Below are 14,931 nucleotides of genomic sequence, written 5' to 3'. Positions count from 1 at the left end.
TTCATAGAAGACCAACAAGGTTCAGAGCATGTCTGTAAGATTTCCCCGAAGTGGGGGGAGGGCCTCCAAACTGGGGGATCCCCTGTCCCCACCTGGGGATTATAGCGAAACTATAGGATCTTAAAAAAACGCTAAGGGGCACCATTAATGTTAAACAAGACAGTGTAATGTAAAGGTCAGTGGTGTTCTGACCAGGCTTGCACATAGTACTTCAAATAGACAAGAGCATGTAGCTAAAAGACATTCACAGAAGGCAGTTAAAAAGCAGTCTTTCCAATCACAAGGAGTGACAAAAAAAGGGATAAAAGGAAGTCCTTCTTCACCCAAAGGGTGATTAACATGTGGAATTCACTGCCACAGGAGGTGGTGGCGGCCACAAGCATAGCCACCTTCAAGAAGAAGAAGAAGAAAAAGATATTGGATTTATATCCCGCCCTCCACTCCGAAGAGTCTCAGAGCGGCTCACAATCTCCTTTACCTTCCTCCCCCACAACAGACACCCTGTGAAGTGGGTGGGGCTGGAGAGGGCTCCCACAGCAGCTGCCCTTTCAAGGACAACCTCTGCCAGAGCTATGGCTGACCCAAGGCCATGCCAGCAGGTGCAAGTGGAGGAGTGGAGAATCAAACCCGGTTCTCCCAGATAAGAGTCCGCACACTTAACCACTACACCAAACTGGCTCTCCTCTTCAAGAGGGGTTTAGATAAAAATATGGAGCACAGGTCCATCAGTGGCTATTAGCCACAGTGTGTGTGTATATATAAAATTTTTTGCCACTGTGTGACACAGAGTGTTGGATGGGCCGTTGGCCTGATCCAACATGGCTTCTCTTATGTTCTTATGTGACACAGAGTGTTGGACTGGAGGGGCCACTGGCCTGATCCAACAGGGCTTCTCTTATGTTCTTATGTGACACAGAGTGTTGGACTGGATGGGCCGTTGGCCTGATCCAACAGGGCTTCTCTTATGTTCTTATGTGACACAGAGTGTTGGACTGGATGGGCCACTGGCCTGATCCAACAGGGCTTCTCTTATGTTCTTATGTGACACAGAGTGTTGGACTGGAGGGGCCATTGGCCTGATCCAACATGGCTTCTCTTATGTCCTTATGTGTGACACAGAGTGTTGGACTGGAGGGGCCACTGGCCTGATCCAACATGGCTTCTCTTATGTTCTTATGTGACACAGAGTGTTGGACTGGATGGGCCACTGGCCTGATCCAACATGGCTTCTCTTATGTTCTTATGTGACACAGAGTGTTGGACTGGAGGGGCCACTGGCCTGATCCAACAGGGCTTCTCTTATGTTCTTATGTGACACAGAGTGTTGGACTGGATGGGCCACTGGCCTGATCCAACAGGGCTTCTCTTATGTGACACAGAGTGTTGGACTGGATGGGCCGTTGGCCTGATCCAACAGGGCTTCTCTTATGTTCTTATGTGACACAGAGTGTTGGACTGGATGGGGCACTGGCCTGATCCAACAGGGCTTCTCTTATGTTCTTCTGTGACACAGAGTGTTGGACCGGATGGGCCATTGGCCTGATCCAACAGGGCTTCTCTTATGTTCTTATGTGACACAGAGTGTTGGACTGGAGGGGCCACTGGCGTGATCCAGCAGGGTTTCTCTTATGTTCTTATGTGACACAGAGTGTTGGACTGGATGGGCCGTTGGCCTGATCCAACATGGCTTCTCTTATGTTCTTATGACAACAGTCCAGTATTTCGTTCATGGAACTAAAAGAAGCCCTTCCAAAGACGTCTGTTCTAGATATCAAGACGTTTCATCCGTCTTTCTTCCGTTTGGAGGCTTAGAGCTTCCAGTGATAAATAAGCGGTTTTTTATTTACACCACACTTGCCAGCGGCAGAGGGCTTTGGCATTCCCCCTCTTCTCTGGCTCCGCTGACCCTTGACTCCCTCCCTCCCCCTCCCCCAGGCCATCAAGAAGTTTGAGGAGGGCTGTTCAGCCCAGCAGGCCTGGAAGCAGTTCCACCACATGTGCTACTGGGAGCTGATGTGGTGCTTCGCCTACAAGGGCATGTGGAAGATGGCCTACTTCTACGCAGACCTGCTGAGCAAGGAGAATCGGTGGTCGAAGGTAGGACAGGGGCGCATGGGGCGAACGGTCACGCATTAGTGCAGAGTGGTAAAGCAGCAGTACTGCAGTCCGAACTCTCTGCTCACGACCTGAGTTTGATCCTGGTGGAAGCTGGGTTTTCAGGTAGCCAATCCGAGGTTGACTCAGCCTTCCATCCTTCCGAGGTCAGTCAAATGAGTCCCCAGCTTGCTGGGGGGAGAGTGGAGATGAGTGGGCAAGGCAATGGCAAAACACCCCGTAAAAAGTCTGCTGTGAAAACCTAGTGAAAGCAACGTCACCCCAGAGTCGGAAACGACTGGTGCTCGTACAGGGGACCTTTCCTTCCCTTTCCCCTTGGGGAGCGGCTGCAGAGTTACCAGCAGGGTTTCCTCTGCGCTCAGCTTCTGACCTGGAAGCCACGAACCTTCACGATGAGTGAGAGGTCAGCCAGCAAGCACCTTTCTCAGCTCCTGGTCCAGAAAGCTCTGCCTGCCTGCAAGGGGGTCTAGAGATCTGAACTCATAAGTGGCATTCAAGCCGCAGAGATCCATTCCCCCAGATCCAGTGGCAGTGCTGGAGGGTGGACTGTGGCCCCCCTTCCCCCCCCCGCAGGCTCCAGCTCCCTAGGAGCTTCTCAGCCTGGAGTTGGCAACCATCCTCCTGCACAGTGAGTACAAAAGACCTTTGGTTGGAGGAGGCAGGCAGGGGCTGGAAGGGGCTCCAGGCTGTCCGACAGGAGTGGTGGGGGTTTCGCGAGCCACACAACATGTGTGAAAGAGCCACACGGGGCTCCTGAGCCGCAGTTCAGCCACCCCTGTCCACGTGCCTCTCACTGTCCGGGGCTGTTATTTTGCTGGTTCCCCCCCCCTTCCCTTCACTGCTCTTCGCATTTTGTAGATGGGGAGCTGAGAGGGGCTCTTGCTGACTTGCTTAAGGCCTCCTCCTACATCTCCAAAGGCACCGTGGTGGCGTCTGCTGCAAAGGATGACGCTCCCAGTCCTTTTTTCTGCAGAGAAGGAGCTACCTCTGTGCATGGGCAGAGTGCCTTTTCTTTCATTCATATCCAAAGCCAGGCTGTATGCCCAGGGGGCCACAGGCACGATTTGGAGCCCTTTCCCTGCCTGAGCATGGCCCTGGCTCACCTGTCCCCCCCCCCAGCCGCTTTGGACCCCCTCCCCCTGCAAGTACGCCTCCCCTCCCCTTCCAGTTGGGCTTCTGCTCTTCTCCAAGGGCTTCTTGCTCTTGTGCAGGCGATGTATGTGTACATGAAGGCCGCCTTCCTCAGCATGCTGCCCCGGGGGGAGCCACGACCTTTCGGTGAGGATGAAGTGGCGCTCTTCAGGTAAGAGGTGCACTTGCTTCTCAACCGGGGCGGGAGGGAGGATTTGTGCAGAAGCCTTGGCACAGGGAGGGAGGGAAGGCACGGTTCCTGTTCCCTCGCAGAGGTTCAGAAAGATGGGTAGGGCGTAGGGATGCCAGCTTCTAGGCGGGAACTGGGGAGCTCCAGGAATTATGGCTCATCTCCAGACTACAGAGATCAGCTCCCCTGGAGGGTGAACTCTATGGCAGGGGTGTCAAACATACAGCCCTGGGGCCGAATCAGGCCCCCGGAGGGCTCCTATCAGGCCCCCGAGCAACTGCCTGTCGTCTGTTTCCTTCTCCCTCTCTCTTGCTTCCTTCTCCATCACAGCTTGCTTTGCCAGGCTTACTCAATCGCACAGGAGCAACAGAACCAAGTCTCTGTTTTTTCCATTGGCTCAGGTTCCTCCCTTGGTGGGGAGGGAGGGATAGTTTGCTTTGCCAGGCTCTCTCAATCGCACAGCAGAGCACCACGAAATGGCTTAAATTGTAACTATGTTTTATTAGTTTTAACTTGTAAATATAAATGTTGAGTCCGCTTGCGGAGAGGGCGGGACAGAAATTCAAAGTAAATAAATAAATAAATAAAAAAGAGCCACTGAGCCAAGCCTCTCTTCCTTCTACTGGCTGAGGCTCCTCCCCCTCCTCACCCCCTGGGGAGGGAGGGAAAGAGCCAGAGCTTCCTTGGCCCAGTTCTCTTGATCACCAGGAGAAATACAAAGGAAGCACCTTTAAGATCAACCAGTGCTAATATTTTAAGCCTGTTTTATTTTAAGTTTTTTTTAGAAAAATCTTTAATTGTGTTTGACTGTGCCCTTTAAAAAAAATCCCAAGCTGGAATTGGCAACCCTAGAATCTGGGACTGCCAGTAGCTGGGCTCTTTGGGTGAGCATTGCCAGCGATCTGGCCCCCTGTGCTGCGTCCTCTAGGAAGGGCCGTCTTTCTTTTCTGTTCCCGAGTGACTGAATGCTGGCGGGGGGGCTGGGAGGACAGCTTGGGTTGCCAGGTCCAATTCAAGAAATACCTGCGGACTTTGGGGGTGGAGCCAGGAGACTTTGGGGGCAGACCGAGGAGGCATTGGGGGTGGAGCCAGGAGACATTGGGGTGGAGCCAGGGGCAAGGTTGTGGCAAGCTTAATTGAACTCCAAAGGGAGTGCTGGCCATCACATTGAAAGGGACCTCACACCTTTTAAATGCCTCCCCTCCATTGGAAATAATGAAGGCTAGGGGCACCTTCTTTTGGGGCTCATAGAATTGGACTGCCTGGTCCAATCTTTTTGAAACTTGGAGGGTATTTTGGGGAGAGGCCCCAGATGCTATGCTGCAAATTTGGTGTTTCTACCCCCCCCCCTCCCAAGAGCCCCAGATACCCACAGATCACTTCACCATTATACCCAATGGGAATTGGTCTCCCTAGGGAATAATGGAGTGCCCATCAGTCATTTCCCCCTCCCTCATTTCTGATGACCCTGAAGTGGGGGGAGGGCCTCCAAACCAGGGGATCCCCTGCCCCCACCTGGGGATTGGCAACCCCGGAGACGGCTGGGGTGACTCTCTCACCTCGTGTGCTCTTTGCAGGCAGGTTTCCTCCTTCAAGCAGAAGATCGCCGGGAAGTCTCCCCCCACGGAGAAGTTTGCTATCCGCAAAGCCAGGCGCTACAAAGCCAGCGAGCATGTCCCCTTGCCGGTGCCAGCTCTGGTGAGGGCGGGGGGGGGGGAGCCCGATTGATGCTTGTGGGGGTGGGGGGTGGTTTCTCTTGTGGCCTGGAGATCTTTGGGGAGCATCCCGGGGGTGCGGGTTGCGTGGTCTGGAGAGAGAGAACCTTTTTGGAGAAAGCCAGTTTGGTGTAGTGGTGAAGTGCGCGGACTCTTATCTGGGAGAACCGGGTTGGATTCCCCATTCCTCAACTTGCAGCTGCTGGAATGGCCTTGGGTCAGCCAGAACTCTCTTATCTGGGAGAACCGGGTTGGATTCCCCACTCCTCCACTTGCACCTGCTGGAATGGCCTTGGGTCAGCCAGAGGTCTCTTATCTGGGAGAACCGGGTTGGAGTCCCCACTCCTCCACTTGCAGCTGCTGGAATAGCTTTGGGTTAGCCAGAGCTCTCTTATCTGGGAAAACCGGGTTGGATTCCCCACTCCTCCACTTGCAGCTGCTGGAATGGCCTTGGGTCAGCCAGAGCTCTCTTATCTGGGAGAACCGGGTTGGATTCCCCACTCCTCCACTTGCAGCTGCTGGAATGGCCTTGGGTCAGCCAGAGCTCTCTTATCTGGGAGAACCGGGTTGGATTCCCCACTCCTCCACTTGCAGCTGCTGGAATGGCCTTGGGTCAGCCAGAGCTCTCTTATCTGGGAGAACCGGGTTGGATTCCCCACTCCTCCACTTGCAGCTGCTGGAATGGCCTTGGGTCAGCCAGAGCTCTCTTATCTGGGAGAACGGGGTTTGATTCCCCACTCCTCCATTTGCACCTGCTGGAATGGCCTTGAGTCAGCCAGAGCTCTCTTATCTGGGAGAACTGGGTTGGATTCCCCACTCCTGCACTTGCACCTGCTGGAATGGCCTTGGTCAGCCGTAGCTCTCTTATCTGGGAGAACCGGGTTGGATTCCCCACTCCTCCACTTGCACCTGCTGGAATGGCCTTGGGTAAGCCAGAGCTCTCTTATCTGGGAGAACCGGGTTGGATTCCCCACTCCTCCACTTGCAGCTGCTGAAATGGCCTTGGGTCAGCCATAGCTCTGGCAGGAGTTGTCATTGAAAGGGCAGCTTCTGTCAGAGCTCTCTCAGCCCCATCTCCCTCACCAGGTGTTTGCTGAGGGGGAGGAAGATAAAGGGGATTGTGAGCCACTCTGAGTGGAGGGCGTAATATAAATCCAGTGTTGTCTTCTTTTCATCATCCTGCCTTCTTGGCAGCTGCAAAGCAGTTCACGGGCTCTAGTGTAGTCTGTCTTTCAAAGCCACATGCTCTCTCTTTCTCTACCCCACTGTGCAGCACACCCATACTCTGTCCTGGGACCTGTTAGATCAGAACCAGCGGGTTGAAATTAAATAAAAAGAGTTTCTGGCTCAACACGAGGAAGAACTTCCTGACCGTTAGAGTGGTTTCTCAGTGGAACAGGCTTCCTCAGGAGGTGGTGGGCTCTCCTTCCTTGGAGGTTTTTAAACAGAGGCTGGATGGCCATCTGACAGCAATGAAGATCCTGTGAATTTAGGGGGAGGGGTTTGTGAGTTTCCTGCCTTGTGCAGGGGGTTGGACTAGATGACCCTGGAAGTTCCTTCCAACTCTAGGATTCTATGACCTTGCTGACTGTTAGAGCAATTCCTCAGTGCAACAGGCTTCCTCATTGGGAGGTGGTGGGTTCTCCTTCCTTGGAGGTTTTTAAACAGAGGCTAGATGGCCACCTGACACCAGTGAGGATCCTGTGAATTCAGGGGGAGGGGTTTGTGAGTTTCCTGCATTGTGCAAGGGGTTGGACTAGATGACCCTGGAGGTCCCTTCCAACTCTAGAATTCTGTGATTTTACTCCACATTGTTGCAGTTGTGCAGTTGCGATTGTATGTCAGACGGACCTTTACAAGCCACCAGGGCCATGGAGCCTCTGTTCTGTTTTCCTCCCCACAACTTTACAATGGGTGGGAGGGGGAGGAGGGCAGGTCTCCCAGGCGAGGGGATCCGACGTAAAGCGCAGGCGTCATTTGGGGCAGGAGCTCACAGGAGCAGAGCTCCGGAACCTCTAAATGGTATTATGCTCTTTCTTTCTTAAGAGCCCCGTGGCGCAGAGTGGTAAAGCTGCAGTACTGCAGTCGGAGCCCTCTGCTCACAACCTGAGTTCGATCCCGGTTGGAAGCTGGTTTATGTAGCTGGCTCCAGGTTGACTCAGCCTTCCATACTTCCGAGGTCGGTAAAAGGAGTCCCCAGCTTGCTGGGGGGAAAGTGTAGAGGACTGGGGAAGGCAATGGCAATGGCAAACCACCCCGTAAAAAGTCTTCCATGAAAACATTGTGATAGCAACGTCACCCCAGAGTCGGAAACAACTGGTGCTTGCACAGGGGACTACCTTTACCTTAAGAACTCCGTGGCACAGAGTGGTAAAGCTGCAGTACTGCAGTCCAAGCTCTCTGCTCATGACCTGAGTTTGATCCCGGCGGAAGCTGGGTTCAGGTAGCCGGCTCAAGGTTGACTCAGCCTTTCATCCTTCCGAGGTCAGTGAAATGAGTCCCCAGCTTGCTGGGGGGAAAGTGTAAAAGGCTGGGGAAGGCAATGGCAAACCACCCCGTAAAAAGTCTGCCATGAAAACGTGAAAGGAATGTCACCCCAGAGTTGGAAATGACTGGTGCTTGCACAGGGGACTACCTTTACCTTTCTTTCTCACTCCCCCTCAAAATACTTGCTTCTGGGCTTCATTATTCAAAACCCCATGAGCAGGGGTTGTTTTGTAAAAAAAAAAGGTGCAGGAGCTCAGTAGCATATCTCATTTGCATATGCCCCGGGATCTGTGTGCAGTGGGGAGAGAACTCCCCCCTGCAGGCAGACCCTGTGAGCTCCAGCTGAATTCAAGCCCTGCCTTTTGCTGAACTCCAAGATCTGACAAACTTTCTAATATTTCCCGCCACAAAAAAATGGGAAAGTAGCCGAAACACATAAAGCAGACAGATGGAAATCTTCCTCGTGCCACTGTGGCTGCGCAGGAGAAAGTTATTTTAAAAAGTATGACGGGAGTCAGGTTTTATTATGACCGTTATAATTCAAGAAGCCTTTTAAGGTAGATGCTGAGCTGATCTAATAGAGTCCACCTTCCGGTGATGTCAGGGGTGGGTGGCATATGCAAATGAGTTGTGCTAATGAGCTCCGGAACCTCTTTTTCTGCAAAACGACTCCTGGTGAGGTGGATCATCAGAACTGTCTGCCCAGTTGTGACAGTTCTCTCACGGCCCTTCACGACTCTCTGGGCATGGGCAAGGAGGACGGGAAGCAGGTGTGCAGCTTGATTCCATTTCTTTTTTGCCCCCGCCAAAGAACAGAGTTTTTATTGACTATAATACAGGGGGAGGGACGGTGGCTCAGTGGTAGAGCATCTGCTTGGCAAGCAGAAGGTCCCAGGTTCAATCCCCGGCATCTCCAACAAAACAGGGTCCAGGTAAATAGGCATGAAAAACCTCAGCTTGAGACCCTGGAGAGTTGCTGCCAGTCTGAGTAGACAATACTGATTTGGCGAGTGATGGTGGCTCAGTGGTAGAGCATCTGCTTGGTAAGCAGAAGGTCCCAGGTTCAATCCCATGGGATGGAGAAAGTAGAGAAAGAAGTACTTTTCTCCCCTTCTCACAATACAAGAACTCGTGGGCATTCGATGAAATTGCTGAGCAGACAGGTTAAAACAGATAAAAGGAAGTACTTCTTCACCCAAAGGGTGATTAACATGTGGAATTCACTGCCACAGGAGGTGGTGGCGGCCACAAGTATAGCCACCTTCAAGAGGGGTTTAGATAAAAATATGGAGCACAGGTCCATCAGTGGCTATTAGCCACAGTGTGTGTGTATATATAAAATTTTTTGGCACAGAGTGTTGGACAGGATGGGCCGTTGGCCTGATCCAACATGGCTTTTCTTATGTTCTTATCTCCAACTCAAAAGGGTCCAGGCAAATAGGTGTGAAAAACTTCAGCTGGAGACCCTGGAGAGCGGCTGCCAGTCTGAGAAGACAAGACTGACTTTGATGGACCAAAGAGGGTCTGATTCAGTAGAAGGCAGCTTCATATGTTCATAGGATACAAATTAGAACCTTAACTATAACAAGTCACAATAAAAGGGACAAAACCCTATAATACATCCATCGGAATTATCACTAAATTGGAAAATTAATTAATACATTAAAATAAAAGAAAGCATAATACCTACAGATCAATCAGAACATTAGATGAGTTCAGAGTTCACTACTTGCATAAAATAATCTGCAAAATGAATTAAAATAATAGTAATCAGAAATATAACATTTTTAATAGATATGGTTACTTGGAATAACCTCGTTTTCATTAAGGTAATTAATAATGGGATACGGAATTGCAATCAATTTAGCTTCTTGAGGGACCGATATAGCAGGTTCTGCATAGGATATGATTTTATACATAACGAAATAGTCCCATAGTCTGCATTGTCAAGTTCTAATAGAAGGCGTGGTCTCAGAGATCCAGAACGAAGCTATTATCACTGTTCGTGCAATGGACAATAATAAGTGAATAGACAGTTTTAACTTGATCACCAGTAGGATCAGACCATTTCCCCAATAATGAAATAATTGACTCCATTTCAAGATTAGATTTTGGGGAATGAAGCTGCCGCCGCCGCTGCTTCCGCCTCAGCCTTGGTCACTTCTGCTGCCTGCCTGGGAAGACGAAGAAGATACTTGATTTATATCCCACCCTCCACTCTGAAGAGTCTCAGACCGGCTCACAATCTCCTTTCCCTTCCTCCCCCACAAGAGACACCCTGTGAGGTGGGTGGGGCTGAGAGGGCTCTCACAGCAGCTGCCCTTTCAAGGACAGAGTCTCAGTGCAGCCTACAATCTCCTTTCCCTTCCTCCCCCACAACAGACACCCTGCGAGGTGGGTGGGGCTGGAGAGAGCTCTCACAGCGGCTGCCCTTTCAAAGACAACTTCTGCCAGAGCTATGGCTGACCCAAGGCCATTCCAGCAGGTGCAAGTGGAGGAGTGGGGAATCCAACCCGGTTCTCCCAGATAAGAGAGCGCTGGCTGACCCAAGGCCATTCCAGCAGCTGCAAGTGGAGGAGTGGGGAATCAAACCCGGTTCTCCCAGATAAGAGAGCTCTGGCTGACCCAAGGCCATTCCAGCAGGTGCAAGTGGAGGAGTGGGGAATCAAACCCGGTTCTCCCCAGATAAGAGTCCGCACACTTCACCACTACACCAAACTGGCTCTCCTGTTGAAGACGTCAGCAGGACTGGTTTTTCCACTGTGGACTTTTTTTTGTAAAACGTTATTTCAAGTTCTCTGAGGGTTTAGGGTTGTTGTTGTTTTTTTGCCTGGGGAGTTGTAGTTGGGGGAGGGAGAAAGAAACATTTTTTTTTTGTCATTCCGGTTCTTTTAAAAATAGTTTTCCTTAGTTTTGCTCTGTGCTGTTTTTAAAAGTATGCAAAAAAAAAAAAAAAGGCTTGTGCAGTTGGGTTCTCTTCTGGTGACTTTAAAATTTGTAACCAGTTTGCATTTTCTCTGTTTCGAAAAGTGTTTCTAAAAAAAGTTTATTGTCCCCGGGGGCCTGAGGTTTCCTTCTCTGCAAAGAAGCAGGTTGTGTGTAGCCACTGCTCAGTCCTGGCAGCATAGAGTGCGTCTGAGAATGTACAAAGTGCCTTTGCCTGAATACTGGGCTGGGGCCACTGCAGCTGGTGTTGCCGGAAGATGTTTCCTAGTCTGCTTTCAGGCCGCTGCGGCTCGTTCAGCACTGTGACGGCTGCATGGTCGGAAGGTCAGGAGCTGAGTTCTCTTCCAGATGCCTCGCGGCTGTTCCACGCAGTCCTTTCTCTGACTGTGCCCTCTTTCTCAGGAGATGATGTACATGTGGAATGGGTTCACAGTCCTGCGCAAGCAGCAGGAACTGCTGGAGGGCACGCTGAACACTCTGACGCAGGCGGAGAAGCAGTTGCAAGAAGCCCCAGGTAACACACTGATGTGACACAAAATACAAGTAGCGATGGAGTCAGGCGTAGGCGCATGGGCTGAAAACATTTCCAGTTCTGTTGCTGGGTGCATTTTTGAGATATATTTCTCAGGGGCGGATGCAGGATGCTCTGGCGGGAATAGATGTTTTCTGCCCCTGTGGGCGCCAAAAAGGGGATGCTGGAGATGCCTGGGGAAAGAAGGGGCGTTTTTTAAACAACAAGGTTCATAAGTCTTAGAAATGAAGATCGCTGTATTCTGCCCAGGAGGAGACAGAAGGAGAACCGCAAAGGCCTCTCTAAGGGGAAGCTGACGAAATGTCTGGCCTGTTTCACAAGGAGTAGCTGAGTCACCTGTCTGATAAGGAAGTCTGTGTAAAGGAGGGGTCTTTTTGCGCCTGCAGACACCTTTGGAATTAGGGTTCCCACCTCCCCTCATTGCAGGGGGGAACCAAGGGGAATTCTGGAAGTGGGTGTGGATGTCCCCAACATGACGACATCACACAGAAATGACATCATCACATGAGCAACAATCTACTTTTTGGGGCAAACTCTAGTGGGCTTGAACCATAGAGTTTTGCCCCAAAAGCAGAGCATCGCGACACAATGCTGCTGAGATGATGCCATAGCTTCTGTATACCGTCATTGTGTCGGGGACATGGCTGTACAGAGTGGTGGGGAGAAGCCCCAAAACCAGAGGATTTCCCCCGCCACCCCCCGCCACGGGCCCTGGGGACTGGCGACCCTGTTTGGAATGCTGACAGTATGGTATGCCCAGCCACAAAATGGCTGCCATGGGAGGAGCAGGCAGCCACAAAATGGCTGCCATGTAGGGTTGCCAATCCCCAGGTGGGGGCAGGGGATCCCCCAGTTAGGAGGCCCTCCCCCCACTTCAGGGTCATTAGAAAGCGGGGGGAGGGGAGGGAAATGTCTGCTGAGAACTCTGTTATTCCCTACAGAGACTTATTCCCATAGAAAATAATGGAGAATTGACCCGTGGGTATCTGGGGCTCTGTAGGGGCTGTATAGCATCCAAAGCCTCTCCCCGAAATACCACTCAAGTTACAAAAAGATTGGACCAGGGGGTCCAATTCTACGAACCCAAAATCCCACTATCCTTCATTATTTCCAAGGGAGAGAAGGCATTTAAAAAGGTGTGCGGTTCCTTTAAGTGTGAGGGCCAGTACTCCATTTGGAGTTCCATGATGCTTATCACACCCTTGCTCCTGGCTCCACCCCCAATGCCTCCTGGCTCCACCCCAATGTCTTCTGGCTCCACCCCCAATGTCTCCTGGCTCCACCCCCAATGTCTCCTGGCTCCACCCCCAATGCCTCCTGGCTCCACCCCAATGCCTTCTGGCTCCACCCCAATGTCTCCTGGCTCCACCCCGAATGTCTCCTGGCTCCACCCCCAATGTCTCCTGGCTCCACCCCCAATGTCTTCTGGCTTCACCCCAATGTCTCCTGGCTCCACCCCCAATGTCTCCTGGCTCCACCCCGAATGTCTCCTGGCTCCACCACCAATGTCTTCTGGCGTCACCCCCAATGTCTCCTGGCTCCACCCCCAATGTCTCCTGGCTCCACCCCCAATGTCTCCTGGCTCCACCCCCAATGTCTTTTGGCTCCACCCCCAATGTCTCCTGGCTCCACCCCCAAAGTCCCCAGATGTTTCTTGAACAGGACGTGGCAACCCTCCTGCCATGAGAGGAGGAACCAAAATGGCTGCTGCAGCTTCTTGTCAGTCACATGGTGCAGAGCTTTGTGCTGTGGCGGTAGCTGCTGCAATAGCAACATTTCTAAAAATCTGGCCAATCAGAAGCCTGGCTGGGCAAAACCCCCACCCCATCACCCTTCTAAATATACAGGGTGTGCAGCAGGAAAAGTGTCGGCAGTTTCCACAACAGCACCATATTAGGGACCCTTTGTGAAGACTGAAGCTCTGCTTTGTCGTTTTTGCAGTGCGGTCAGAACAAAGGAGCAGAAAGGCTCTCCAGCCGTGCAGGGACTGTCCTCCCTTTCCCATCTTCAGTGGTCTTTAAAACTGGGGGGAAGCTGCTTGACCTGGTTTACCTCTCTAATGTCCTCTCTTCTGCCTCTCCCCTCCCCCATTCCTCCAGCCAGTGAGCACGAGGTGGATGACAGGTGCCTTTTGCTGCTTCTCAAGGGCCTAGTCCTCAAGCACCTGCACAATCCGACTGAGGCCGAGGCCTGCTTCAGTGCTGTCCATGCCAGGTGAGGAGCCCCAGAGCCCTCCTCCCATTGGTGGAGAAAGAGGGAGGCTTCAGAGCAGGAGGGTACCCCACCTTCCCTGAAGTTAAGGATGTTGTTTGTACTGGGCATAAGGGAGAAGAGAGCTCTTCTCTCATCAGCCCTGCTGGATCAGACCAGTGAGGCTCCATCCAGTCCAGCCTCCTGTCTCACACGGTGGCCAACCAGCTCCTCTGGAAGGCCAACAACAGGGCAGAGAGGCCGAGGCCTTCCCCTGAGAAGAACATCAGAAGAGCCCTGCTGGATCAGACCATGGAGGGTCCATCTAGTCCAGCCTCCTGTCTCAGTGGCCAACCAGTTGCTCTGGAGGGCCAACAACAGGGCACAGAGGCTGAGGCCTTCCCCTGAGAAGAACATCAGAAGAGCCCTGCTGGGTCAGACCAGTGAGGGTCCATCTAGTCCAGCCTCCTGTCTCACACGGTGGCCAACCAGCTCCTCTGGAAGGCCAACAACAGGGCACAGAGGCTGAGGCCTTCCCCTGAGAAGAACATCAGAAGAGCCCTGCTGGGTCAGACCAGTGAGGGTCCATCTATTCCAGCCTCCTGTCTCACACGGTGGCCAACCAGCTCCTCTGGAAGGCCCAACAACAGGGCACAGAGGCTGAGGCCTTCCCCTGAGAAGAACATCAGAAGAGCCCTGCTGGGTCAGACCAGTGAGGGTCCATCTAGTCCAGCCTCCTGTCTCACACGGTGGCCAACCAGCTCCTCCGGAAGGCCAACAACAGGGCAGAGAGGCCGAGGACTTCTGCTTAGAAGAACCTCAGAAGAGCCCTGCTGGATCAGACCAGGGAGGGTCCATCTAGTCCAGCCTTCTGTCTCACCCAGTGGCCAGCCAGTTCCTCTGGAGGGCCAACAACAGGGCAGAGAGGCCGAGGCCTTCACCTGGGAAGAACATCAGAAGAACTTCAGAAGAGCCCTGCTGGATCAGACCAGGGAGGGTCCATCTAGTCCAGCCTCCTGTCTCACACAGTGGCCAGCCAGTTCCTCTGAAGGGCCAACAACAGGGCAGAGAGGCCGAGGCCCTCCCCTGAGAAGAACATCAGAAGAGCCCTGCTGGGTCAGACCAGGGAGGGTCCATCTAGTCCAGCCTCCTGTCTCACACAGTGGCCAGCCAGTTCCTCTGGAGGGCCAACAACAGGGCAGAGAGGCCGAGGCCCTCCCCTGAGAAGAACATCAGAAGAGCCCTGCTGGGTCAGACCAGGGAGGGTCCATCTAGTCCAGCCTCCTGTCTCACACAGTGGCCAGCCAGTTCCTCTGAAGGGCCAACAACAGGGCAGAGAGGCTGAGACCTTCCCCTGAGAAGAACATCAGAAGAGCCCTGCTGGGTCAGACCAGGGAGGGTCCATCTAGTCCAGCCTCATGTCTCACACAGTGGCCAGCCAGTTCCTCTGGAGGGCCAACAACAGGGCAGAGAGGCTGAGGCCTTCACTTGGGAAGAACATCAGAAGAGCCCTGCTGGGTCAGACCAGGGAGGGTCCATCTAGTCCAGCCTCCTGTCTCACACAGTGGCCAGCCAGTTCCTCTGAAGGGCCAACAACAGGGCAGAGAGGCCGAGGCCCTCCCCTG

General features: G+C 52.7%; 1 protein-coding gene across 2 annotated transcripts in view; it reads left to right on the top strand.

Moving 5' to 3' along the window:
- TTC39A (tetratricopeptide repeat domain 39A) overlaps positions 1 to 14,931 on the top strand; it is a 46,787-nt gene that overhangs the window by 26,081 nt on the left and 5,775 nt on the right. Inside the window, exons 11-15 of one of the 2 annotated variants that reach the window (XM_060252706.1) lie at positions 1,936 to 2,097; positions 3,327 to 3,418; positions 5,014 to 5,134; positions 10,987 to 11,098; positions 13,216 to 13,330. In XM_060252706.1, the coding sequence (XP_060108689.1) occupies positions 1,936 to 2,097; positions 3,327 to 3,418; positions 5,014 to 5,134; positions 10,987 to 11,098; positions 13,216 to 13,330 (602 nt within the window). Of the gene's footprint in view, positions 1 to 1,935; positions 2,098 to 3,326; positions 3,426 to 5,013; positions 5,135 to 10,986; positions 11,099 to 13,215; positions 13,331 to 14,931 lie in introns of those variants that run through there. The other variant, XM_060252707.1, reaches the window with a different exon arrangement.

This window comes from Heteronotia binoei, chromosome 13, assembly GCF_032191835.1.
Source record: "Heteronotia binoei isolate CCM8104 ecotype False Entrance Well chromosome 13, APGP_CSIRO_Hbin_v1, whole genome shotgun sequence".
In the NCBI taxonomy this organism is placed as follows: domain Eukaryota; kingdom Metazoa; phylum Chordata; class Lepidosauria; order Squamata; family Gekkonidae; genus Heteronotia; species Heteronotia binoei.
The sequence above is the reverse complement of the archived record's forward strand: the minus strand, read 5'-3'. Positions and strand labels throughout refer to the sequence as shown.